The 27,549-nt window shown below is 37.4% G+C and overlaps 2 protein-coding genes across 2 annotated transcripts in view; one reads left to right on the forward strand and one right to left on the reverse strand.

Annotated features, from left to right (window-relative positions):
- Positions 1–18,209: 18,209 nt before the first annotated feature.
- On the reverse strand, positions 18,210–21,286 carry DNAJC30 (DnaJ heat shock protein family (Hsp40) member C30). Its single transcript, XM_053706323.1, has one exon. The coding sequence runs from the start codon at positions 21,236–21,238 to the stop codon at positions 20,309–20,311; it is 930 nt and encodes a 309-aa protein (XP_053562298.1). The 5' UTR covers positions 21,239–21,286; the 3' UTR covers positions 18,210–20,308.
- Positions 21,287–21,459: 173 nt separating this feature from the next.
- BUD23 (BUD23 rRNA methyltransferase and ribosome maturation factor) overlaps positions 21,460–27,549 on the forward strand; it is a 39,967-nt gene continuing 33,877 nt past the window's right edge. Inside the window, exon 1 of the mRNA XM_053706324.1 lies at positions 21,460–21,565. Coding sequence (XP_053562299.1) covers positions 21,518–21,565 — 48 coding nt within the window. The 5' untranslated portion in view covers positions 21,460–21,517. The remainder of the gene's footprint in view (positions 21,566–27,549) is intronic.

Consider the following 27,549-nt stretch of genomic DNA (forward strand, 5'->3'; position numbering starts at 1 on the left):
ATAGAAGTAAATTAGAATGTTGTTTAAAATTGTATTCTCTATCTGAATCATGAAATTCTGGGTTTCATGTCCCTATAAGGGGGTTACATATGTCTATGTTAACAGCAACTGAATGGAATGAACTGAAACTCAAGGACGGGTTTGATAAGTGTGAGAGAGTTTCAGGTACAAGAACATTTCACAGTTTTGAGGAAGTATCAGAGAGAACCATCAGATGCTTCTTTACATCTGAATTGCCAAAATTTAACCCCTTATCAACAAAGGAAGTGCCAGGCACGTCCTACAAAAATGGTTGTTAAGGGCCAAGGACGTGCCTGGCACATCCTCTGGGGTTTCAAGCGCTGGAAGCGATCGTGATTGAGGAGGGGCAGCTACACTACAGAAAAAGGGCAAAAACATAATTAAAACCCCAATTTTGTAAGCAAACTGGGTACTGACAGACATCTGCCAGTACCCAAGATGGCAGCAAACAGGTAGAGGGGGGAGGGTTAGAGAGCTGTTGGGGGGGATCAGGGAGGTTGGGGGCTAAGGTGGAATCCAGAACTGCAGAATATATACAGTATGTGTGTGTGTGTATATATATATATATATATATATATAAAGTCTTTTTTTTTAGTTCTGGCAGACTTTCTGCCAGTACTTAAGATGGCGCTGACAATCCCTACAAGCTACCTAATTAACCCCTTAACTGCTGGGCATTATACGTGTGGTGCGCAGCGCATTTAGCAGCCTTCTAATTACCAAAAAGCAACGCCAAAGCCATATATGACTGCTATTTCTGAACAAAGGGGATCCCAGAGAAGCATTTACAACCATTTGTGCCATAATTGCACAAGCTGTTTGTAAGTAATTTCAGTGAGAAACCTAAAGTTTGTGAAAAAGTTAACGATTTTTTTTATTTGATTGCATTTGGCGGTGAAACGGTGGCATGAAATATACTAAAATGGGCCTAGATCAATACTTTGGGTTGTCTACTAAAATATATATATATATACATGTGAAGGGTTATTCAGGGATTCCTGACAGATATCAGTGTTCCAATGTAACTATCGCTAATTTTGAAAAACAAAATAGTTTGGAAATAGCAAAGTGCTACTTGTACTTATTTCCCTATAACTTGCAAAAAAAGCAAAGAACATGTAAACATTGGGTATTTCTAAACTCAGGACAACATTTTGAAACTATTTAGCATGGGTGTTTTTGGTGGTTGTAGATGTGTAACAGATTTTGGTGGTCAAAGTTAGAAAAAGTGTTTTTTTTTCCCCATCATATTTCATAATTTTTGTATAGTGAATTATATAATATGATAAAATAATATCTTTAGAAAGTCCATTTAATGGCAAAAAAAACTGTATATAATATGTGTGGGTACAGTAAATGAGTAAGAGGAAAATTACAGCTAAACACAAACACTGCATAAATGTAAAAATAGCCCAGATCCTTAACGGTAAGAAAATTGAAAAATGGTCTGGTCACTAATGGGTTAAAGAACATGCAGTTGTTTGTCTCTGTGATTGAGGGAGTGATTGAGGACATCAGGGAGGAAAACTGTGATGCTATTGTAAACTCTGAACCAAGAACATTGTTCAAGATATCTACTGTGGACAAAGCATGGGTTACCATGAACAATGTTCTCAGAAAACTGACACCTGACGAGTTGACTATGGCCACTGTAAGCTCTAACAACATTTCCGAGAGACTGAGTGAGGAAATCTCACAGCTTCTAATCAAACATGCATCTTAAATTTGTGGTGTGTCAATCTCAAACATAATTAGTGTAAAATACAGTTCATTTTTCTTATTTGTAATGTTTATATTACATCTTGTAATTTCTCAAAACGCATGAATAAAGTAGGCTTTTCTCCAGATTTCTACTAGCCTTAGTTCTGTAACCAGTTGAATCTCAAACTCAATTTTTACAGCAGAATGCTACCATAGAGGACTCATATCTGTAAAATTGTACTTTCTCACCTCCATAAAAAGAGAAGCCTTAAACCTTAAATGTTCTGCATGCACACTATATTTACCTAGGTACACTATTGTTGTTTTTTAAGATCACAGCATGTTCTGCCTTAGAGGACATTTGTAACATGCTATAGGCCCATGCATGCAAGCATGGCATTTTCATTACAGAACTAAAAAAAAATACCATTTGTTAATTATATGTGCTAAACTATCATACATACCCAGCTTAAACCCATTAAAATACATATTTTCTAAAACTACATACCTTAAATAATATTGAATTCAACAAAAGTTGAGTTTGAGGATAGGGGAGTTTTTACCAGAGTGTTTAAGTTTAGGAGAGTGTCTAGAGGAATGCATAATTGAGGGAGAGTTCCTAAGGGAGTGCATAACGGTGGGAGAGTGCCTAGGGGAGTGCATAATGGTGGGAGAGTGCATAATGGTGGGGGAGAGAGTGCCTGGTGGTGTGCATAATGGTGGGAGAGTGCGTAGGGAAGTGCATAATAGTGGAAAAGTGCCTAAGGAAGTGCATAATAGTGGGAGAGTGCATGCAGATAGGGAAGCGCCTGCATGTGTGATCTGTAGTGTTTTATCATCCAATAGTTACTGTAGTCTGATGGTACGGAGAGGAAACATTTACCATCAGGAAATTCAAAATGTTGGTAATATTTAAAGGAATAGTCTAGTCATAATTACTTTTATATATTTTTTTCTTTGTTCTCTTGGTATCTTTATTTGAAAAAGATTACGCTTAGGAGTCGTCCCATTTTTGATTCAGCAGTTGGGTAGCGCTTGCCGATTGGTGGCTACATTTAGACACCAATCAGCAAGTGCTACCTAGGTTTGGAACCATAAATGGGCCGGCTCCTGAGCTGACAGCTTTGCTTTTTCAAATAAAGATACCAATAGAACAAAGACAAATTGATAATATGAATAAATTAGAAAGTTGCTTAAAATCGCATGCCCGATCTGAATAATTAGTTTAATTTTGACTATTCCTTTAATACTGAAATGCCGCATAGAAGAGTGGAACCTGAAACACACATTGTCTGTGCAATCACAGATACAAGGCCCGATGATCTAAAGCTCTCTGCTCTGGCGAGATTATCTAAGATGTCTCATCAGTTCTGTGAAGTCCCTCAAAGAAATGTAGAAATGTGAATTTTAGCTTAAGAGCTGTTTATATTGCTATACAGGTCTTTGGATGTAAAGTAGAGACACATACATTACAATATAATGCTTTAAAAAAACCTCCAAAAGATTAGGGGTAGATTTATCAAGCAGCGGATGCTGCAATCTACCCTGAAACTAAAGTTAAGAAGCAGCAGTCTTAAGACCGCTGCTCTTTAACTCATCCGCCAGCTCTGAGGTGGCGGGCAGCAATCATCCCGATCAGATGCATACACGAGTACTGAAAAGACTGAAGCAGCCAATCTATTGTGAATCTAAGTATTGCTGCATAATTATATATTTATTTTTGTTGTTGAAAATTAATCTTCATTGAGAAAAAACAAAGCAAAAGCATGATAATAGAGACAATACAGAAACATAGTTACAATCATTTAAAAAGTAATATGTCCATGTATGTTATGTGAATTAACAAAGTGATCTCTAGAAATAGTAACAGTTGCCTACATTTCTCACATACTCAGTGTATTTATGAGATAAGATGCAGGAGGTGTGGGACTCTACATCCTGTTGGTGCAAGTGTAAAAATTATCATTCATTTATGAAAGTGATCTGGTATATTCCTCACATATAAAGAGAGTTGAGTAATAGTGATCTAATATATTGGTATGTAAATAATGATATTTCTTTCATGTAATTGTCAAGAGTCCATGAGCTAGTGACGTATGGGATATACAATCCTACCAGGAGGGGCAAAGTTTCCCAAACCTCAAAATGTCTATAAATACACCCCTCACCACACCCACAATTCAGTTTTACAAACTTCTCCTCCTATGGAGGTGGTGAAGTAAGTTTGTGCTTAGATTTCTACGTTGATATGCGCTTCTCAGCATTTTGAAGCCCGATTCCTCTCAGAGTACAGCGAATGTCAGAGGGATGTGAAGGGAGTATCACCTACTGAATGCAATGGTTTTCCTCACGGGAGATCTATTTCATAGGTTCTCTGTTATCGGTCGTAGAGATTCATCTCCTACCTCCCTTTTCAGATTGACGATATACTCTCATATACCATTACCTCTACTGATAACTGTTTCAGTACTGGTTTGGATATCTGCTATATGTGGATGGGTGCACTGTTCCCTTTAAGGTGCGCAGTAGGGCGGCCGCGCACCTTCCCTCTCGGTGTAGCACAGCCAGCACATCAGGCCACGCAACACCGGAGGCTAAGATACTGACTCCTGCTGTGACTGTCTCCACTCTCCTCTACTTATGACCGACAGCGTGTGAGCGATCAGCTTCAAAGTTAAAGATGCAGTGTGCAGCCGTGCGCTTCTCTCAGTCGGTGACATCACGTTTAATAATACTGGAGGGCAGAGGCTAACCTAACACACTGGCTGTGCACACTGTGACCACTGTTCCCTTTAAGGTGCGGCGCTGACTAAGTGTAATCTACTGTGTCTTATATTACTTCTTAGGTAAATGCCTGTTATATAACCGATCGGAGGTGTTCTCTTTCTGTGTCTCTTATTACAATGGACTTAATCTGTTTTGGTCCAGTGATTTATAATTAGTATGACCCGGATATTGGATTGCCCCCCAAGATATGTACCATATCATCTAGTGTGTTCATGGATTTCTTATGAACACTGGTCAGCTTAATGATCGCTGTGTTTCTAAGTTAGCTAATTAACAGTATTTTATCAATTGTGTTGGTCAAGAAGATTCCTATAGCTGCTCTTGTTAAAGTTAACTGTGCAGTATCTGTTATTAGCACAGTCTATTTCGGATGATATCCGTTACTCTCTCAACAGTTGGTTTATTCTCCTCTGTCAAGCTGTATTATTCCGGAGATTACCTATACCCGCTCTTAGTACAGATAGCTGAGCAGCACCTGTTATTGGTATAATCTGTTGAAAATAATATCCGTTATTGTTTAAGCAGTTTGTTTACTCCCAACCTGAGCGCTATGTAGCAACAGCTGTAGGGTACCGTACCTGTACTACAATGCTGTAGCAGAACCTACGCAAATGGTAGGAGGTCACTATCTGTTGCTACCTACCACTCGCTACTTGTTTTTCTTTACCACAGAGCTCCAGGTGTGATGCCTGTTAATATGCTCCTTGTAACACCCAACGATGACCGTGTGCAGTACTCTCTTCAAGGAGCACTGAGCATGGATTTTAGGCATAGTTATAACATTTGTGCATTACAGAATGCTCTAACAAACTGAAGCATTTTTTATTATATTAGAATGTGCCTTTAGGGTGGTCCATTGTTATATAGACAGTACATTTTTACGATGCCTTAGCTATGAACTGACAGACTTTGGTTTGTGAGGAAGCAATATAGTATGAGTCTGTTAACTATGGGGAACTGTATTCATTAAATGGTTGGTGTTAAGAATAGTAAGATGGGTCCACCAGGAATGTTATGGGGAGGTGCAGAAAAGCATTAATCTACGGATATCATATGTGGTATTGCCCTGTTTTCAGATGTACATAGCACATATGACATGGAAGATGGAGGCAGTAGTGACTATATGGTCAGAGAAAAGGACCATAAATGGACATTAGAATAAACTGTGTGTGTTCCAGACTAGTCAAGAGATAAAACTTTGCAGTGCTGTCCCGTCATCTTACATACTGTGCTCTGTAATGACTCTTCTTTAATTGGAGTAGTGCCTCGTTTATCTCTCCGTAGTATCAGAGCTATATTAATTCAATGTAACTGAATGTTACAATTTAGTATGCTATAAATTCACAGTCTTCTTAGCTCTGTTACCACCTTGAGTCGTATTCTATTACAGCACTCCCCTTAGTAAAGGTCCATCAGTGTTGATTGGTGTGTTGTTATATCCACTACTGACGAGACTACTTCCCCATACCCATTTATTACTGGTTATGTGTGAATATTTTTGATATTAGACTACGCAAACTATAGGCTCAATACACAGCCTCCACAGAGTGTAAAACTAAAAAGCGTCCATACTGCTGAGGGTAAGTAGCTCCCTATCACAGTCTAGTCAGTAGCGGTTATAACAACACACCAATTAACACTGATGGACCTTTACTAAGGGGAGTGCTGTAATAGAATACGACTCAAGGTGGTAACAGAGCTAAGAAGACTGTGAATTTATAGCATACTAAATTGTAACATTCAGTTACATTGAATTAATATAGCTCTGATACTACGGAGAGATAAACAAGGCACTACTCCAATTAAAGAAGAGTCATTACAGAGCACAGTATGTAAGATGACGGGACAGCACTACAAAGTTTTATCTCTTGACTAGTCTGGAACACACAGTTTATTCTAATGTCCATTTATGGTCCTTTTCTCTGACCATACAGTCACTACTGCCTCCATCTTCCATGTCATATGTGCTATGTACATCTGAAAACAGGGCAATACCACATATGATATCCGTAGATTAACGCTTTTCTGCACCTCCCCATAACATTCCTGGTGGACCCATCTTACTATTCTTAACACCAACCATTTAATGAATACAGTTCCCCATAGTTAACAGACTCATACTATATTGCTTCCTCACAAACCAAAGCTGTCAGTTCATAGCTAAGGCATCGTAAAAATGTACTGTCTATATAACAATGGACCACCCTAAAGACACATTCTAATATAATAAAAAATGCTTCAGTTTGTTAGAGCATTCTGTAATGCACAAATGTTATAACTATGCCTAAAATCCATGCTCAGTGCTCCTTGAAGAGAGTACTGCACACGGTCATCAGTGGGTGTTAAAAGAAGCATATTAACAGACATCACACCTGGAGCTCTGTGGTAAAGAAAAACAAGTAGCGAGTGGTAGGTAGCAACAGATAGTGACCTCCTACCATTTGCGTAGGTTCTGCTACAGCATTGTAGTACTGGTACGGTACCCTACAGCTGTTGCTACATAGTGCTCAGGTGGGGAGCAAACAAACTGCTTAGACAATAACGGATATTATTTTCAACAGATTATACCAATAACAGGTGCTGCTCAGCTATCTGTACTAAGAGCGGGTATAGGTAATCTCCGGAGTAATACAGCTTGACAGAGGAGAATAAACCAACTGTTGAGAGAGTAACGGATATCATTCAAAATAAACTGTGCTAATAACAGATACTGCACAGTTAACTTTAACAAGAGCGGCTATAGGAATCTTCTTGGCCAACACAATTGATAGAATACTGTTAATTAGCTAACTTAGAAACACAGCAATCATTAAGCTGACCAGTGTTCATAAGAAATCCATGAACACACTAGATGATATGGTACATATTTTGGGGGGCAATCCAATATCCGGGTCATACTAATTATAAATAACCGGTCCAAAACAGATTAGGTCCATTGTAATAAGAGACACAGAAAGAGATCACCTCCGATCTGTTATATAACAGGCATTTATCTAAGAAGTAATATAAGACATAGTAGATTACACTTAGTCATAGGTGATGCCTGGAAACAAGTGCCTTTAATAAAAGAAATTGAAACTTTATTGAGAATTGCCTATGGCTGGTTCTGTCGATCTTCAACAAGAAAAGGAAAATTACATGAAATTGCCTCAGTTGCCCAGTGTGATGTGGTATCATTTAAACCAATCAATGAAGTATGATGGCTGTCAAAGCATTTTGCTCTTGCTGCACTAATGCGCAATTATGATCCACTTCTTAAGTATTTTGAACATGAAAAAGAGGAGAATGATCCAATTGCAAAATACTGCTTCAAGAAGATGTCTGACCACAAAGACCACATTTTTCTGGCTGTGTTAAATGATGTTCTTGGTGATCTTGCAGACTTGTGCAAGTCCTTACAGAAAAGTAGTCTGACTACCATAGAAGCAATACAGCTTGCAATGGCCAAGATTCAGAAGATAAACAATCAGTACCTTAGTGAAGCTGTGTATTGGAGTAGCACAGTGAGGAATCTAATTTCCCTATATAAAAAAGAAACACCATTCAACCAGCAACCTGTTTTACAGTTTATTTCCCTTGTTTGTGAGCACATGAGAAAAAGATTCCCTGAAAATGAATTAAAGGAATGGGAATGTTTTGAATTTGGTGTGATGTCCCCTGATGCCAAACCACTGAGTTTCAACTTTGGAGTAGAAAAAGTTGAAAGGCTTGTTGAAAAATACAAGCATGTGTTAAAATTTGAAGATAGAGAAGAAGCGGCTGATATTATTGATTCTGTTGTTAACCAATATAATGATTATTAATATTTAGTCATAGAGAAAATAAAATCTGGAACATTTAAAACATTTCAAGACCTGGTCAATTTCACTCTTCAAAATCATGCTGATCACTGTATGGTATCTCAGCTTGTGGATATCTGTGCAACATTTCAGGCATCCAGTGCAGATTACGAAAGGAGATTCAGCCTTATGAATAATATTAAAACCAAATTGAAGAACAGACTAGAAGAGAAACATCTTGATATGCTGATGTTTACGAAGTCTTATCTTCTTCAGTGTAACTCTGTTAATCTTGATAAAGTGTACATGCACTGGAGAAGTTGCAAAGACAGAAGAGAGAAGAATACAGCACAGAAGAGGAGTTGGGGTGAAGAAGATGAGGATGACATCAACACAGAGTCTGGAGAACCTATGGGGCACTTAGGCTTTGTTCCCTGTGACTCCAGAGAAACTGTACCACACTCGAGCCCTGTTCCTTATGAGTCTACACCACACTCAAGCACTTTTCTATCAGACTGATAGTACAAATCCAGAAAAAAAAAATCTTTAAAATGTTAAACTAATGTTTTTTCATATGTATGAGTACAAAATATGTAGATATTAATTATATTAGGTATTTGCTATAGTATTGATAGAGCCAGTTATCATTCAGAGGTTATACATCAGAAAAAATAGAACATACTACATTAAAATAATTTCACAAAAAAATAATTCAAGAAGACATTCTGTGTTTTATTTTGGTATGGTTTTGGTGGCTGATAATATACTAATAACATAACTGGTTAAAATTTACTCTAAGGTTAAATATGAGCTATTCTTCTCTACTCGTTCAGTGGTGCACACAGTACAGAGTACACAGTATCAAGTCCGCACACAGAAAAAAATAATTGCACACAAAGAAAAAAAATTAGAGGGAACATTGGATGGGTGTCTTTCGGTAAGTATGTTTTTTATTACTTAAGACACCCCAGCTATGGTTTGGCACTTTATGCATTTATATAAAGTTCAAAATATATGTATTGTACTTATATTTGCCATGAGTCAGGTTCATGTATTTCCTTGTGCAGACTGTCAGTTTCATATTTGGGGAAAATAAACATATTAAGAAATATTTTTTCTTACTTGGAGTTTAGTCTTTTTTTCAGATTGAATACATTTTTCTTGTTAATTGCGGGCAGTACTAGGCCCGCGGGTGCGAAAAATGCTAGACTTTATTGCATCATTCTTGGCAAATTTTTTGGCACGAAAGTACGTCCGTTGATGCAAGTTCGTCATTTCCGGCGTCGTAGTTGACGCCGAGTCCTTACACAGGGTTGCGTCGTTAGTGATGCAAGGGTGTCATTTCCGGATGTTGTTTGGCGGCAAAAAAATTTCAGTTACATAGTGCGTCATACTTGCCGCCAAATTTTTCATTAATTATTACCCCATTGCTATTTGCCTCTTGCCTTTTTCTATGTCAGAGGGCTATGCTATTTGCATTTTTTTTCCCATTCCTGAAACTGTCATATAAGGAAATTGATAATTTTGCTTTATATGTTGCTTTTTCTTTTACATTTTGCAAGATGTCTCAATCTGATCCTGTCTCAGAAGTATCTGTTGGAACTTTGCTGCCTGACATCGGTTCTACCAAAGCTAAGTGCATTTGTTGTAAGATTGTGGAAATTATATATCCGAATGTCATTTGTAATAGTTGTCATGATAAACTTTTACATGCAGAGAATGTATCCATCAGTAAGAGTACATTGCCAGTTGCAGTTCCTTCAACTTCTAATGTACATGATATACCTATGAATTTTAAAGAATTTGTTACTGATTATATTCAGAAGGCTTTGTCTGCATTTCTGCCTTCTAATAAACGTAAAAGGTCTTTTAAAACTTCTCATAAAGTTGATGAAATTTCAAATGACCGACAACATAATGATTTGTAACCCTCTGATGAGGATCTATCTGATTCAGAAGATCCTTCCTCAGATATTGACACTGACAAATCTACTTATTTATTTAAAACAGAGTATATTCGTTCTTTGTTAAAAAAAAGTGTTAATTACTTTGGATATTGAGGAAGCCAGTCCTCTTGACGTTAAGACTAGTAAACGTTTAAATGCTATTTTTAAACCTCCTGTGGTTACTCCAGAGGTTTTTCCTATTCCTGATGCTATTTCTGATATGATTTCTAAGGAATGGAATAAGACAGGTACTCCTTTTATTCCTTCTTCAAGGTTTAAAAATTGTATCCTTTACCATCAATTTCTATAGAGTTTTGGAAAAGATCCCCAAAGTTGATGGGGCTATTTCTACTCTTGCTAAAAGTACCACTATTCCTATGGAAGATAGTACTTCTTTTAAAGACCCTTTAGATAGGAAACTTGAATCTTATCTAAGGAAAGCCTATTTATATTCAGGTCATCTTCTTAGGCCTGAAATTTCTTTGGCTGATGTTGCGGCTGCATCAACTTTTTGGTTGGAGAATTTAGCACAACAAGAATTGGATTCTGACATATCTAGCATTGTTCGCTTACTGCAATATGCTAATCATTTTATTTGTGATGCCATTTTTGATATTATCAAAATTGATGTTAGATCCATGTCTTTAGCTATTTTAGCTAGAAGAGCTTTGTGGCTTAAATTTTGGAATGCTGATATGGACATCTAAGTCTAGATTATTATCTCTTTCTTTCCAAGGTAATAATTTATTTGGTTCTCAGTTGGATTCTATTATTTCAACTGTTACTGGGGGAAAGGGAGTTTCTCTGACTTAGTAATTAATACTATGTTACAAGCTCGTAAAATCTGTCTCTAGAAAGATTTATTATCAAGTTTGGAAGACCTACATTTCATGGTGTTCTTCTCAAATTCTCTTGGCATTCTTTTAGTATCCTTAGAATTTTACAGTTTCTTCAGGATGGTTTGGATAAGGGTTTGTCTGCAAGTTCCTTGAAGGGACAAATCTCTGCTCTGTTTTATTTCACAGAAAGATTGCTAAACTTCCTGATATTCACTGTTTTGTACAGGCTTTAGTTCGTATTAAGCCCGTCATTAAATCAATTTCTCCTTGGAGTCTTAATTTGGTTTTGAAGGCATTACAGGCTCCTCCATTTGAGCCTATGCATTCTTTGGATATTAAACTTCTTTCTTGGAAAGTGTTGTTCCTTTTGGCTATCTCATCTGCTAGAAGAGTTTCTGAGCTATCTGCTCTTTCTTGTGAATCTCCTTTTCTGATTTTTCATTAGGATAAGGTGGTTTTGCAGACTTGATTTAAATTTTTACTTAAGGTTGTGAATTCTAACAACATTAGTAGAGAAATTTTTGTCCCTTCCTTGTGTCCTAATCCTAAGAATTCTTTGGAAAGATCCTTACATTCTTTGGCTGTGTTGAGAGCTTTGAAATATTATGTTGAAGCTACTAAAGATTCCAGGAAGACTTCTAGTCTATTTGTTATATTTTTCTGGTCCTAGGAAAGGTCAGAAGGCTTCTGCTATTGCCTTGGATTCTTGGTTAAAGCTTTTGATTCATCAAGCTTATTTGGAGTCGGGTCAGACTCCAGAGAATTACAGCTCATGCTACTAGATCAGTCTCCACTTCGTGGGCTTTTAAGAATGAAGCTACAGGTGAACAGATTTGCAAAGCGGCAACTTGGTCCTCTTTGCAAACATTTACTAAATTTTACCGTTTTGATGTATTTGCTTCTTCAGAAGCAGTTTTTTGGTAGAAAAGTTCTTCAGGCAGCTGTTTCAGTTTGATTCTTCTGCTGAGGTTTTAAGTTTTTCTTGTCATTAAAGAATAAACTTATAATTTGGGTTGTGGATTATTTTTTCAGCGGAAAATGGCTGCTTTTTATTTTATCCCTCCCTCTCTAGTGACTCTTGCGTGGAGTTCCACATCTTGGGTATTGATATCCCATACGTCACTAGCTCATGGAGTCATGCCAATTACATGAAAGAAAACATAATTTATGTAAGAATTTACCTGATAAATTCATTTATTTCATATTGGCAAGAGTCCATGAGGCCCACCCTTTTTTATGGTGGTTATGATTTTTTTTGTATAAAGCACAATTATTTCCAAATTCCTTTGTTGATGCTTTTTACTCCTTCCTTTATCACCCCACTACTTGGCTATTCGTTAAACTGAATTGTGGGTGTGGTGAGGGGTGTATTTTTAGGCATTTTGAGGTTTGGGAAACTTTGCCCCTCCTGGTAGGATTGTATATCCCATACGTCACTAGCTCATGGACTCTTGCCAATATAAAAAATGAATTTAGCAGGTAAATTCTTACATAAATTATGTTTTTTCTAGAGAGAGGGTAAGTTTAACCTGTGACTTCCAATCCCCTATATTGCTGCGTAATTATATAATTTCAAATTTGGTAGTGCCATGCCTCCCTTTGTATAGGGTAAAGTCTTTTCAGCCATATCCAAGCCCTTTTCCCTTCCCAGAGGAAGTGTCTTAAAGCTTGAGTACAACCAATATATTCCTGTTCTCTGAAAAAGTAGAAACGAGAGAAGCGCAACACAGGATCTATGTGCAGGATTAAAAAGATAATTTATTAAAGCCCCTAAACATAGGCTCAAAGTTAAAAACAGGCACATCGATAAAAAGTATAATTTAAGAGGTGGTAGATAACCGCATGTCTGGCTACAGGGTAAAATAAAAACCTGGAGCCTCCATATCGGCTGATTGTATACACAATAACTGCAACTTTACTTGGCCTTTACATGGGAGAGGCAGCAAAAAATGTAATAAGATTTTAAGCTGAATATATACTTTGCTTGTCAATCCTATGGATAGATATGTTATAATAAAAATGCCTGCTAAAAATAAAAGTCTGGAAAAAAGATCTAAAACTATAAAGGAGCCTAATATGGATAGACTTTTAGACTTTCAAGGTCCCTTACACTTGTACTACATTTTATGTTTTGGATATCACACAAGACTCTTGAAATTATTTATTTATTTTTTAATAATGGAAAGTATTTGGGTGACTTTGGAAATTGGAGATAAAAATGTGTTTAGAATAGGGGTTGTATATAGGCCTCCATTGCAGGATGAAAAACTGGACAATCTGTTATTAGAAGAAATAACCAAAATGACCATGAAGGGTAAGGTTATAGTAATGGGGGACTTTAATTTGTCAGATATAGACTGGAAGATTCCTTCTGCTAGATCAGCTAGAAGCAGGTATATTCTTGAATCTCTGCTAGGGGAATCACTTGAGCAATTAGTTAAGGAACCAACTCGTAAGGAAGCTATATTAGATATAATACTTACAAACAGTGATACAGTTTCAGATGTGTCTGTAGGTGAGAACTTAGGATCCAGTGATCATCAATTTGTTTGGTTTAATATTCATGTGCAGGAACTGTCCACCCAGACTAAAACAAAAGTTTTAGACTTTAAGAAGGCAGATTTTTCATTAATGGGAGAATACCTAAAAAAACTATTTAAAATGGAAAACTCTTATTACATGGGTTCAAGAACAGTGGGAATTTGTGAAAGGTGCCATTTTAGATGCAACCACACACTGTATTAGACATGTCTGTAAAAGTAAAAGAAAGCGGTAACCAATTTGGTTTTCCAAAGAAGAAGCACATGCTGTACAAGACAAAAAAGATAGCTTATAAAAATTACAGACACACACAAGCAGATGATGATATGAAAATATGGAGACTCCAACAAAAAAAAGACTAAGCAGTTAATTAGGAAGGTTAAAGCTCATGCAGAAGAGAAGATAGCGCAGTCAGTAAAACATGGGGACAAAACATCCTTTAGATATATCAGTGAAAGAAGAAAAAATAAGGTATCAGTTGATGGTAGAATAATAGAAGGAGATAAGCAGATTGCAGACTGTCTCAATGATTACTTCTGTTCCGTTTTCACAAAAGATTGTGAAGATAGAATGTCTACATTAAGGGATGCTACGAAAAATAGAAACAAGCTTAACAGTAATCTTTTTACAGAGGATGAGGTTTTGTTAGCATTATCAAAAATAAATGTTAAAAAAGCAGTGGGTCCTGATAATATTCATCCAAGTGTTTTAAAAGAAATTTTCGATCAGTGCTAACTGTCCTATTAACTGATCTGTTTAAATCAGTCACTATTAACAGGAGCTGTCCCAGATGATTGGAGAATAGCAAATGTAATACCTCTTCATAAAAAGGGCAGTAGAGAAGAATCTGGTAACTACATGCCAGTTAGTTTAACTTTAGTAGTAGGGAAATTAAGGGAAAGTCTCTTAAAAGAAAGAATTATGACTTACATAAAGACAAAAAATTTAGAGGACCAAAATCAGCATGGTTTTACTTCAGGGAGATCATGTCAGACTAATCTAATTGACTTATTTGAAAAGTATTGGACAAGGGTGGCGAAGTTGATGTAGCATATTTAGATTTTAGCAAAGCATTTGACACCGTCCCACACAATAAACTAATTCACAAACTTTATCTCCTTGGTCTAGATTCAAAAAAATGTGAACTGGGTGGAATGCTGGCTTAAGGACAGAAAACAAAGTGTCTTAGTAAATGGAGTTCATTCAGCAGAGGGGGCTGTTACTAGTGGTGTTCCTCAGGGGTCAGTTCTGGGGCCTGTTTTGTTTAACATATTTATCTGTGATATCAGCAAAGGGTTACAGGGGAAAGTATGTCTGTTTGCAGAGGATACCAAAATTTGTAACAGAGTGGATGTTCCAGGGGGGGGGTAGACAAAATGAGAAGTGATATACAACAATTGGAGGATTGGACAAACGACTAGGATCTAAAGTTTAACACAGCAAAGTGTAAAATAATGCATTTAAGGAAGAAAAATCCAAATGTTAATTACAGACTCAATGACACTTTACTGACTGGAACAGGACTAGGGAATTATTATTTCAGATGATTTAAAACTTAGTAAAACAATGTAGTAATGCAGCGAGTAAGGCTAGCAGAATGCTTGGATGTATTGGTAGAGGTATTTGCAGCAGAAATAGTAAGGTTCTTATGCCACTTTATAGATCATTAGTTAGGCCTCATCTTGAGTATTGTGTGCAGTTCTGGAGGCCATATCTTCAGAAGGATATTAACAAACTTGAATCTGTGCAAAGGAGGGCTACCAAAATGGTACATGGTCTTAAAAATAAAACTTACCAGGATAGGCTCAATTACCTAAATATGTATAGCTTAGATGAGAGAAGGGAAAGAGGTGATATGATAGCAACTTTCAAGTACGTTAAATGGCTTAGTAAAACTGAGGCTGTGGGTATTTTACATAAAATGGAAAATTCAAGAACAAGGGGTAATGATCTCAAGCTAGAGTAGTAGATTCAGGAGTAATTTGAGGAAGCACCTCATTTACAGAAAGAGTGATTGATTTATGGAATAAACTTCCTCAAGAGGTAGTAGCGACAAACACTGTGGGGGACTTTAAAAATGCATGGGACAAGCATAAGGCTATCCTACAAACTAGATAAGTTTATACTGTTAGGTAATATCGGGCAGACTTGCTGGGCTTATGGCTCTTATCTGCTGTCAATATCTATGTTTCTATGTTAATCTCCCACTTGGCAAGCCATTGTGTAAGGATATACAAGGTAGAAGTGATTAGCCTATAGGAGTGCAAGAATCACATACCACGTGGTGCCTGATCGTCGAGCCTTTTCGCCAGAGGAGTTACGTGATTGGCTAAAGCATCGCTTTACACATCGTGATCGACCACACCCACAGAAGACAGACCTGGATTCCATTGGTGCATTGTGAGCTGCAAAAGGCTGAATGGAAGGCAGAATCTGCAGCCAGACCGGTGGTAAGCGACAGTCTTACTTTATGCCTCTGATCACTGCATTGATACCACTGTGATACCTGACACAGAACTTTTGCCCTATACCTTATACCGATCATGCTACTCACAATACAAAAAAGTGCTCTGTGTCCTGTGGGGCTGATGTGGCATAGCCATTCTCCCCAAGAGTTGGGACTTGTAACAATGTTGTGTATATATATATATATATATATATATATATATATATATATATATATATATATATATAAGTTCTCCCTGCTTATATGGTCTACTGGGTCGCAACACCATGTTTACTGGGATGCAACTTATGTTCGTGTTGTAGTGTGTGTTATTTTACCTTTTAAATTACCTTTTACAACACTTTCAAAATTTGACTACAATCAGGAATAAAAGTATGCAAACATTTTAGTCACTTTGCCAAAAATTGCAGCTATATTGTTGTATATTACTTCAGAAAATTTCAGACATAAAAATAGGGTCGCAAAGCTATGTGGTATTATGCCACTGGGTCTTGGGAAAACAATGTTTGAAGAACCCTGAGATAGAGCATACAATTTTCAGATTTACTTCTATTATCAAAATTTGCTTTATTCTCTAGACACCCTTTGTTGAAGGAGAACAATTTCCTACTGGGGCCTAGCTGAACACATTGGGTCAGACAGTGACAAGCAGCTAGCATACCTATGTATGCTTTTCAACAATGGATACCAAGAGAACGAAGCAAATTAGATAAAATAAGTACATTTTGACAATGGTTAAAATTTGCATCCTTTTTCTGGATCATGAAAGTTTAATTTTGACTTTACTGTCCTTTTAAATCCATTGCTCCACTGTAAATCTATGTACACAGAATAAACTCATACTAACTTTCAAAAAGCACACTGAATAGAAGATTGTTTAGGGTGGAATAGATCTGCACAAGGACCTAAGTGTGAGGAGGGAGGGGCAAGCATTAAAATTAAATATGTTATTGTTTTAGTTAAATAAAACTATTTACATTTTTATTATTAAGGTAATTATTATTATAGTTTACCTCCCAATATTCATTTCAATGATCCATCTATGCATAACTAATAATATATTGTTTGTTTTGGCACTTACTTTCACAATACTAAAAATAAACAAAAGCTTGGGATCTTACTTGTCCTCTGCAATTTTCCATCTAGTACGGGACTAGTGGAATTTCCTAACCTTCATTAATTACCTCTTACAATCATTTACAGTGTCCACCATACATCTAACATGGATACTTTCACCCTCAGACTAAGGGGCTGATTCTACAAAATTTGCCCGTCAATACATGGTTATCCACGCTGACACTCGCAGGGGCAGCCCTCATAGAATTCTATAAAAATGGGTTGTTCCTGCAAGTAATGAGAGCTCTCTGCTATGTAAAAGCTTCCAATGGAGGACGAAGTACACAGGGGGAAAAACGTTGGATGTCTCAACTTAAATATTACACCTAATAAATGATGCTGTTTTCAGTGCACTGTACCTTAAATTGCTGTTATTTTCATATGCATAGGTTTTCCTTTCAGAGTAATTAGTGTTTTGAGTATTTTGATAAACGTTCACCACCTTTCAATTTGCAAGAAAAAACAGCGAGATCTGTAGGGTAAAAATGTTTAGAGAATTATGCTGGAATTTGAAAGAATTTCATATATGCTGATTTTACAAAAAAACACAACAATTACGCTTTGTATTTTGTACTAAAATACTACCATCAACTGATAAGTAAGAATTTCTATTGTTTTTAGATATCCAGTATACTTAACTTTAAGATTTATCATATGCATATTTAATACGATTTATTACTGTGTAATTTACATACAAAGTTTACACTTTTAATAAAATACGATTTTTGGTGAACAATGTTGTCACTATTTTGATGCACCTTAACAATACAATTTTTTTCTGGAATATTTTTGTGTGAATGATTCAATTATTCGTTTTGTATGATTTTTAAATTACAATTTTCATTGTGCACTTTGTAATGTAGGCATCTCCTTCCCAAAATGCAGTATACGCCCCTTAGCTAGACACTCTGTTTTCATGGTTAAAAGTGGCTTTATAGAATTCCACAATGGAGCCGAAGGACCTTTATAGAATGGGACCCCAAATGTCTTAATGATTAAAGGGACACTCAAGTCAAAATTAAACTTTTATGATTCAGGTAGAACATACAATTTTGAACAACTTTCCAATTTACTTCCATTAACATAAAGTGCCCACAGTCTTTATATATTTACACTTTTTTAATCACCAACTCCTACTGAGCATGTGCAAGAATTATCAGAATATATGTTTATGCATTTGTGATTGGCTGATGGCTGTCACATGATACAGGGAAAGTGGAAATAGACATAGCTTAGAAAATTTGTCAGAAAAAAAAAAAATCTACTGTCAGAAAAGAAAATCTACTATTGATTTGAAGTTCAGACTACATGCTTCTGCATTGTCTTTTTATCATGTATTTGTTGATAATCTACTGTACTGTATTTACTGGTCCTTTAATAATGACTGATGAGTATACATCACAAAATGAACAATAGCAGGAATACTGGAAATGTACCGTGCCTCCTTTTTTAGTTATTCTTTATGTAGCAGTTCTAAATTCATGATACTATAAGTCTCAGCCAGAATATTGAAGCACAAGGTACAACTTGAAGGATCCAGGGAAGACTACATATACAGATATATGACCAATAAATTAAAAAGTGCAAGCCAGAGGTATAATGTTAGGAGACAGAACTCCCTAGATCCTGAGAATTATTATGCACCAACTTATATCTATACATAAAATCTTCCCAAGGCTCCTAGAAAACATATCGCTATCTCCTGTGTTCCATACAAAATTGTCCATTGTCAAAATACATGAAATAGTAAAAAAAAAAAAATCAAGAGACTGTACAGATTTCAATATTTTTGCTTTAAGAAATATATTTTACTGTACAGATACAGCAGTTTAGTTTAAATTGTTTTGCATATTTAATTTGAGATATATATATATATATATATATTTATTATATTATATAATACACATATACATACACTACCATTCAGTATTTTTAATTTTTCATGTTTCATTTCACTTTTTGGAATATGTACACAATTTTTTGCGAACAATCCCCTTTACATTTTTAATTTTACCATAAAATATTTTTTTTTTCTTTTTTGAATAGAATGTACTTTCTATAGTTTAAAATATTACAATTATAGGAGTACACCACTTCATGTGCAAAGTATGTAGGCACTCTAACCTGCCCCATCTGTTCCTCTCATGTCACATTAATTAAAAAAAATATCAACAGAAATAATTCAAGAGTAGGGAACAAAATTGCACTTTAAGGTCACTTAAACGGATCAGGAACACTATTAACAAAGCTTCCTTCATGTATATTTCAAATCACATGCATCTAAATTGATTATATAAATTATTCGTGCCAACTTTTGCGGTTCAGTTTTCATTTTTGTACAGAATAGCCTAGGCAGACATAACCCAGTAATGTAATGAACAGAGCTTTATTTTATGTGAGGTACATGATGCCAAACTACTCAGAAATGTACCACATAGTTGGAAGTTTCAGGTCATAAATGAAATAAACTACTTGCTATGACGAAGGAAGGTTTACAACTTAGAATCATAAATAAAACCGATGGTGTAAAAAATAAATATGTTGCTTTGTACTTTACTAGTACAGCATGACGCAAAATCTGAGTGGCCAACAAAACAATTTAAAATACCACACACAGATTTACCATAGCGTTTAGACTCATAGTTGTAGTATTAGGTTACATGGTTCCAGGTAGAAATCAGAAGAAAACTGCTTTTACATAGATCACTTCTCAGACAAACCGAGCATAGAAAATAATTTTCATAAGGCAGAAACAATACTCTTATGGATTATTTAACGTCATACACCGCCTTCTACAGCAGCAATATACAGGAAAATGTAAAAAGCAGTCTGTGTGTTTTCCAAACCATAGCAAATTTCATATATTTTCATCATGTCCAAAGAAAGAGTTATCCAAGTCTGTCCAGTGCAACAGGTGATCATAGTACGATGGTTGCTTTGTGCTTGAAAACATATTAAAAGCAAGATGGCACAAAGTTTTTTTTTTTTAAAATAACGTTTACAGAAATAAATGGTTCTCAAAATACTAGATATCCTTTGATAAGAATCCGTTTTTTTCATCACCAATGAAAGAATCTTGTAAACAATGTACACAGACTAAGAGGGCAGTTCTTATTTCAGAGACATTAGTAGGAGCATGGCAGAAAGCAGAAGCAGTATAGCTGACATTTCGCCTATTTTATAGAACCGCCATTTATATTTTGGCTCATTTTTACGCCTTTGAATCTGCTCGCGCCTCTCTTTAATGAATCGTTCACGTTCCAGCTGCTCCCCATAATGTGCTTGATAAAATGCATCAAAATCAAACATGGGCTTAGAAGGGAAGCGCGATGAGGTGCTAGTTGATGCCCCCCTACGAGAAGAGATATCTCTCCTTGGAGAGTTGTCTTCTTTCCCATTAGGTTTCCCGGCAGTGCGGACATCTTCCCAACTCAAGTTGCCATGGTCATACTTCTTACGCAGGTGAACACTTCCTAAGACCAAGTAAGCCTCGCTGACCTCACTAAAACGGTTGGCAGCTTGCTCACTTCCTGAATTGCGGTCTGGGTGGAAGCGAAAGGACTGCTTATAATAGGCTGTCTTGATTTGTGATTGGGTGGCTCTTTTAGTGACCTCCAGAATATCATAATAGGCAGTACGGCTTCTGTAAAGAGGAGATAAAGCTTGAGACTCATTGTTGCTACGATGGTGTGTCCCATTATAATAATTATTAGATGCTCTTACATAAGTGGTTTGAGAAAAGCAGCGTATCTTTGATCTGTCGTAAATTGGGTTTCCCACAACCATCACCTTTTGGCTTCCAAACATACTTGAGGTAATACATGTTAGCTTCCCTGTTTTAGGAACTCCATTCCAAATTCCTTTAATGGAGTGTTTTCTTGTCTTAGCACCATACAACACCACACTATGAGTTAGTTTATGCGCATCATCAGGGGGGTGATGTGACGTCACATTACACAACCATAAATAAGGCACCGAAGACGCTTGGACTGTAGAGTATTTCTTGCTATAACTCAACAACCTCCTCCTGACCTCCGCCATTTTCCCGGGAGCGAAGGCCGGCCACCGGCTTATCCAATGGCAGGGCTCTTTGCCAACGTGGTCATAGCAACAGAGAGGAGTGACATAAAACTTTCCCTCGACATTTGTTGGAAGTTAACGTCAATCAAAATAATCAACAAATTACAGAACGGTTGTGAAAGCGAGGCGTGACACGCAAACATTGATATTGATTTAGTGACGTCAATGCTTTCACATTTGTCTCACCAGCTTTACGTATATTTCAAGCGCTGCTTTGCACGTGGTTTTTAGACACAGATCATGGCTGGAAGTGTAAAACGTCCAGAGCAGACTGGTCCCCCGGAGCTGGTGAGGCATTATTGCAGGAGTTTAGCATCTGATCACGTTGGGCGCATAAGCTGAATTGTGCGCCCTGTTAATTGCGGTAGTATCCGCTCTAGACTAGGTGTGCTCGACCCTGAAGCTAATAAAGAGTGTATATTTGTGTGCGATAGGCCGTTAAACAAAGTGTAGGCAGTAGGGTTGCCACCCTTATTTCAGTCCAAAAAACACACTGTAATAGCACATAAACACAAACTCGCACAAAGATATTTGCTCTCACACACATTCTCTCTCATGCACACACTGATACACAGACACACAAAGACTGATATATTGATACACGCACAAAGACTGATACACACACAAAGACACTGACGCACACACACAAAGGCATTGACACACGCAGACACTGACATGCACATTGATACACACACACTTATACACACACAGGCACTAATACATGCACACTGCTATGTTGAAACCTAGATTTCCCTTTTTAGCTCTCTTGCTGAGGACAGTTAGACAGATGTAAAACTGGCATTAAATGTGCAAACAATGACTGCTGCATATGAGAATGATAAAGTAACTATGTAACAGGATTTCCCCTCAGCCATTGTTTGTAGAGTTCAATGCTTAGACACTTTATTGCTGATGACAATTAGGGGCAGATACGAATAAGCAAGAGAGGCATAAGGGAAAATGTAGGTTTAAACATGCCATGTACCAGTACTTTATATGAACTTTATAAAAGCCCACAATTTTCAGAGGTAAAGGAACAGTGTACTGTAAAATCGTTTTTCCTTAATGTGTTCACATTGACTTGTTATACTAGCTTCAGAGTATAACCTGTATGATAAATAGCCTCTTTATGTTTATTTTTGTATGTGAAATAGCTGGTTTTGTTCTATTAAACCAAACCCATTATAATGGGTCAAGCAAATCAGGTATCCTTGTTTTATCAGTATAGAACATTTCAGTGTAGGTATGGATACCACAGGCAAAATCAACAGTTTTAAATGCTGACATAAAGGTAAATATGTTATTTGTAAACCATTTAATACACTCCAGTAGGTAATATGGATCACTGGGATCAAATTAAGGGGAGAAAATGTTCCGGTACACTGTCCCTTTAAATTACAAGACAATTGGCCAAAACAAATAAAGTATATTGCATATTTATGGTAAACAATGACTGGACATAGTTATTATCTCAGGATGTTTGCCTTCGCTGCATCCCGGTGGATTCCAAAAATGGCAGGGTGGTGAAAGAATCCACCATTTTCAGGATCCACCTGGATGCAGCTTTGTGCGTGCCTCGCACTGCCAACATTACTTTGAGAATGCGTGCGCAACTGCTGACGGCGACAAACATTACAAACACAATTATAGTATAGATAGCACAGTGTTACTATTGTCTAGAATGTGTAGTCTGATATTAAATACAATATTACACACTGTTTTTTCTTCATAAATGGAAAGAGTCCACAGCTGCATTCATTACTTTTGGGAAATAAGAACCTGGCCACCAGGAGTAGGCAAAGACATCCCAGCCAAAGGCTTAAATACTCCTCCCACTTCCCTTATCCCCAGTCATTCCTTGCCTTTCGTCCCAGGAGGTTGGCAGAGAAGTGTCAGAAGTTTTCTATAGTCTCTTTTGGAGGGTAGTACTCTTCGGCATGGGACTGGAGTTTTAAAGGGACAGTCTAGGCCAAAATAAACTTTCATGATTCAGATAGGGAATATAATTTTAAACAATTTTCCAATTTACTTTTATCACCAATTTTGCTTTGTTCTCTTGGTATTCTTAGTTGAAAGCTTAATCTAGGAGGTTCATATGCTAATTTCTTAGACCTTGAAGGCCACCTCTTTTCAGAATGCATTTGAACAGTTTTTCACCACTAGAGGGTGTTAGTTCACGTATTTCATATAGATAGCACTGTGCTCGTGCACGAGAAGTTATCTGGGAGCAGGCAGTGATTGGCTAAACTGCAAGTCTGTCAAAAGAACTGAAATAAAGGGGCAGTTTGCAGAGGCTTAGATAAAAGATAATCACAGGGGTTAAAAGTATATTATTATAACTGTGTTGGTTATGCAAAACTGGGGAATGGGTAATAAAGGGATTATCTAGCTTTTAAAACAATAAAAATTCTGGTGTAGACTGTCCCTTTAAGTAGTCCTGTCAGCCTCTTAATGAGAGCATGGGTGAAAGTTAGAGTCTGGAGATACAGGGAGAGTCTTTCTGTGAAACCATCCCGACTCAGATCAACAGCTCCACAAGCAATCAGCGTTGACAAGTTTTGCTGCCTGCTTTTTTTCTCTCAAGTCCATGGCAGAAGCGACGCTACTATCTGTCACACTTGAAGGGCCGTGTTCCTGTTCCACGGCATAGATTCAGGTAAGGTAGTTCAGCATAGATTCAGGTAAGATCGTTTCATTTTACTTTCATCATATATGTATTGTAATTTCAACTGTTTACCCTAGAGGGGCTACAACCTTTCGGGGATAACTTTAACATAGGGTCTCAGTGAGGGTCCTTTATGTATCTAGGAATCAAGGGTTAATATCTCCTGAGGGGTATTATTGAACAGGGGGGTTTATAATCATGTTTATGTGATTCTGTCTGCTACTGTGTAATGTTGCTTCGGCTCATGGCTATTTTGGAACATAACGGCCTATGTCTAGTGACGCAGCCTTCTCGGGCGTGCTTTTGCATGCACTGCACGTTTTACCTTGTGATTCCATTTCCGTTTTCCTGACCGCGTGGCGACGGAGAATTCCTCGTTGGTGTCTGGTTCTCTGGAGACGACAGTGTCCCAGTTATGGGGAATTCTTGGAGACTGATGTCTCTGATTCAGACTCTACTTCTTGCAAAGAATATGAATTGGCCCGGGTGAGACATGCCCATCAGTTATGTTCCGAATGCCATTTTAGAGTGCTCTGTTCCTCGGGATCAGGGAATCTGGTGCCCACTGAGCCATCCGTCTCTGGGGATTCTATTTCTCACGAGACGAGTTCCCTACCATCAACTCTTACTACGCATGCAGGTAACCCAAAATCTACTTATCATTTCTAGGGAGTGTGGCCTGTTCCCACCGGAGGTTACGACACGGTTCCGCATGGCCATATCTTTGGCGCTGAGGCATCTGCACCTCCCGGGAGTGTGCTTACGATATTGTCCGTGTTTTGTTAACCGGGGCTCATCAGGTGTGGGGTCGCCTAGTCCAGATCAGCCGTCCTAGGGAGCGACTGTCCCTGAGGCCTCAGGGAGTCAACCTTCAGGGTCGGTGTTTCCTTTTGTCTCGTCGGAGGTATGTTGTGCCTTTTGTTATTGACTGGCGCGCCTTCATGTCTTACTAAGGCACGTTTTTGGCGTTGCTAGAGGATCCCACTCTTAAAGGAACAGTATACTCATTTTCATATAACTGCATGTAATAGACACTACTATAAAGAATAAGATGCACAGATACTGATATAAAAATCCAGTATAAAACTGTTTAAATACTTAGAAGCTCTCAGTTTAGCTCTGTTGAAAAGGTAATTGGAAAGCCCACTGCAAGTGGGAAATAAGACACCCCCCCCCCCTTCTTTTGCATATGAAAAGACCCTTTACACAAACAGGAGCAAGCTGCAGAAGGTAGCTGACGGTATTCTCCTAAAACTTTGGGGCTTGGTTAGGAGTCTGAAAATCAGAGCAATGTTATTTAAAAATAAGCAAAACTATTCATTTAAAAAAAATATATATATATATATGGGCTATATAAATAGATCATCTACAAAATATTTATGCAAAGAATAAATGAGTGTATAATGTCCCTTTAATGGGTCTGGTGATTTTCGGTCTTACACTTCCACTGGCTTGCATACATAGACATAAGGGGATGAAGTAATCTTCTTATAGTCTTTATTTGTGTATCCTTTTCCAGTTCTGAGCTTGGAAGTCTCAGATCCCTGTTGGGCTGGTCCTGCAGGTCTGTCCATTCTTCCTAGGCGATAACCTACGGGTTGCCTTATCTTTTATTTTCATCCGGTGAGGATGATTTTTATTTGGTCTAGAGCTCATATTGTTACTCGCAATTTTGTGGTCGCACTGTTTTCAAAAGTCTGTCTGACTGTTCTTTACCCCTCCATCATTGGGGTTGACTCTGTGACCTTGACAGTGCTGGGGCCCTTGGTTTCAGGCTGGTCCTGACTGGGTACAAATCCTTTTGTCTTTGAGGCCTAGTTAAGACACGTGGCACCTTTTTATGTCTGGTTGGTCCAGTGAGGGTGCCTAGTGATCACAATGATTTGTGTGGTTGTCTTGTTTTATTTTACAAGCTTCAACTAGCATTCTGAGAGGACTTGAGGGTTTGTGGTTGCTTAGGGGCATGAGGAATTGGTTCAGTCCTCATTCGTATTTCAATCTAGTGGGCTGGGACTCCGTTGAGATCTGCGGCGACATGCTCAGTCGTTTCCGAATTTTTTGGGAACTAGAGTGTTCCTACCCGTTGCGGGTTGGAGGCTTGGAGGATTTAGGTCCTTCTTACCGCTGTTCTTACGGTTTTGCCTTTCATGGTCTCTTTGGAAGTGTCCTTTTAGGACTTGTTCCTTTTATAGGTTCTCTTCCTTTGGGTCAAGACTTTCTGGACTTCGTCCGTTTTTTCTGGTGGCTTTGGCCGCTTAATTAGGAAGTGAAGGCTGTGAAGTACTTTTTTTCCTTCGGGAGTTAGTCGTCTCCATATCAGGGGCGATAGGAGGTGTTGTCTTTTTCCAAGCTTTTTGCTTAGGGGATGTTTTTCTGCCTTGGTTCGGGATGGACCACGGGAGACAAAAATAGAGCCCAGGAGGGGGAGGGAGAAAAACAAACAGAAAAATAAACTCAAAAACAACAAGCTTTAAAAACAAGCCAGACCAAAAACCATAAAGCAAAAGCCATTTCCTAGCTTATATAGACCACTTGATCTATTGAGACTTAAGATTGCTTTCTTATATACCAGTTGATGCTACTCTATTGCCTATATTTGGTTTTGCAATAAAATCTCTAGCCTCCTGTGGGGTTTGTAAAATAAATACCTTAGAATCATGCCATATTTTAATTTTTTTCCGGGGAAATAAGGGCAGCTTGGGGACCTTGCTTTATAATTTGGGTGCAATATGCGTCCATTTCTCTTCTCTTAAGTGTATCTGCTGCAAAGTCTTGAAAAATAAGGATGCGATTCCCTTTAATAGTAAATAAATTAGTTTTACGGTACATAGACAAAATGAGGGCTTTATCCTGAAAATTCAAGCACCTAAATATTATTGGTCTTTTAAGATTTGTTACATCATCCTGCATTCTAATAGGGCCTAATCTATGGGCTCTTTCAATTAGGATCAGTATTTTATCATTGGATATACCTAGGGCCTGAGGGAGTGTATACGAGGCAAAGTGTAACAGGTCATTATATTCTACAGTCTCCGGAAGACCAATAATTTTAAGGTTGTTCCTTTTGAGATCTGTCTTCCAGATCATCTAAACGTTTCTGCATATACTGTAGATTTCTTCTTGTTGTTTGATTCTCCTGATGGGTATTAGTGTCCTCAAGATCTGACACCCTGCCCTCTACTTCAGCAATTCTATTTGAAAACTGCTGCATCAAATTTGGGGAGGACAATCTCTATTTGTTTCACGGGGTTATTGGTATCTATCTGTGTTTATAGAATGAGTACTATGTTCAATGTGTCCTTCTGTAACTAATTCTAGACTGTTACACGCTTTCCTATCTTTATTTTTAGGAGGCATTATTGGTGATTTAAGTTTATTAACGTGTACAAATTTATCCATGTAGTGATATAGATCCAATCTTGGATTGGGTTACTCTGTATGTGACCAAAAAAAAAATCCCAAAGGCAATACAACCCAGGGGTGATGATATATCAATATTTGAGAATCCAGATATCATGCATACAAAAGAAAAAAGTAAGAAACATTTTTTTTATGTTGGTGAAACTATCTTGTAACTTTATCTGTAACAAGATTTAAAAAAACAATA

This window comes from Bombina bombina, chromosome 3 (assembly GCF_027579735.1).
Source record: "Bombina bombina isolate aBomBom1 chromosome 3, aBomBom1.pri, whole genome shotgun sequence".
Lineage (NCBI taxonomy): Eukaryota > Metazoa > Chordata > Amphibia > Anura > Bombinatoridae > Bombina > Bombina bombina.

Bases quoted from the DNA above. Each gene is read 5' to 3' on its own strand.
- DNAJC30 (XM_053706323.1), bottom strand. From the start codon at position 21,238: ATGGCGGAGGTCAGGAGGAGGTTGTTGAGTTATAGCAAGAAATACTCT.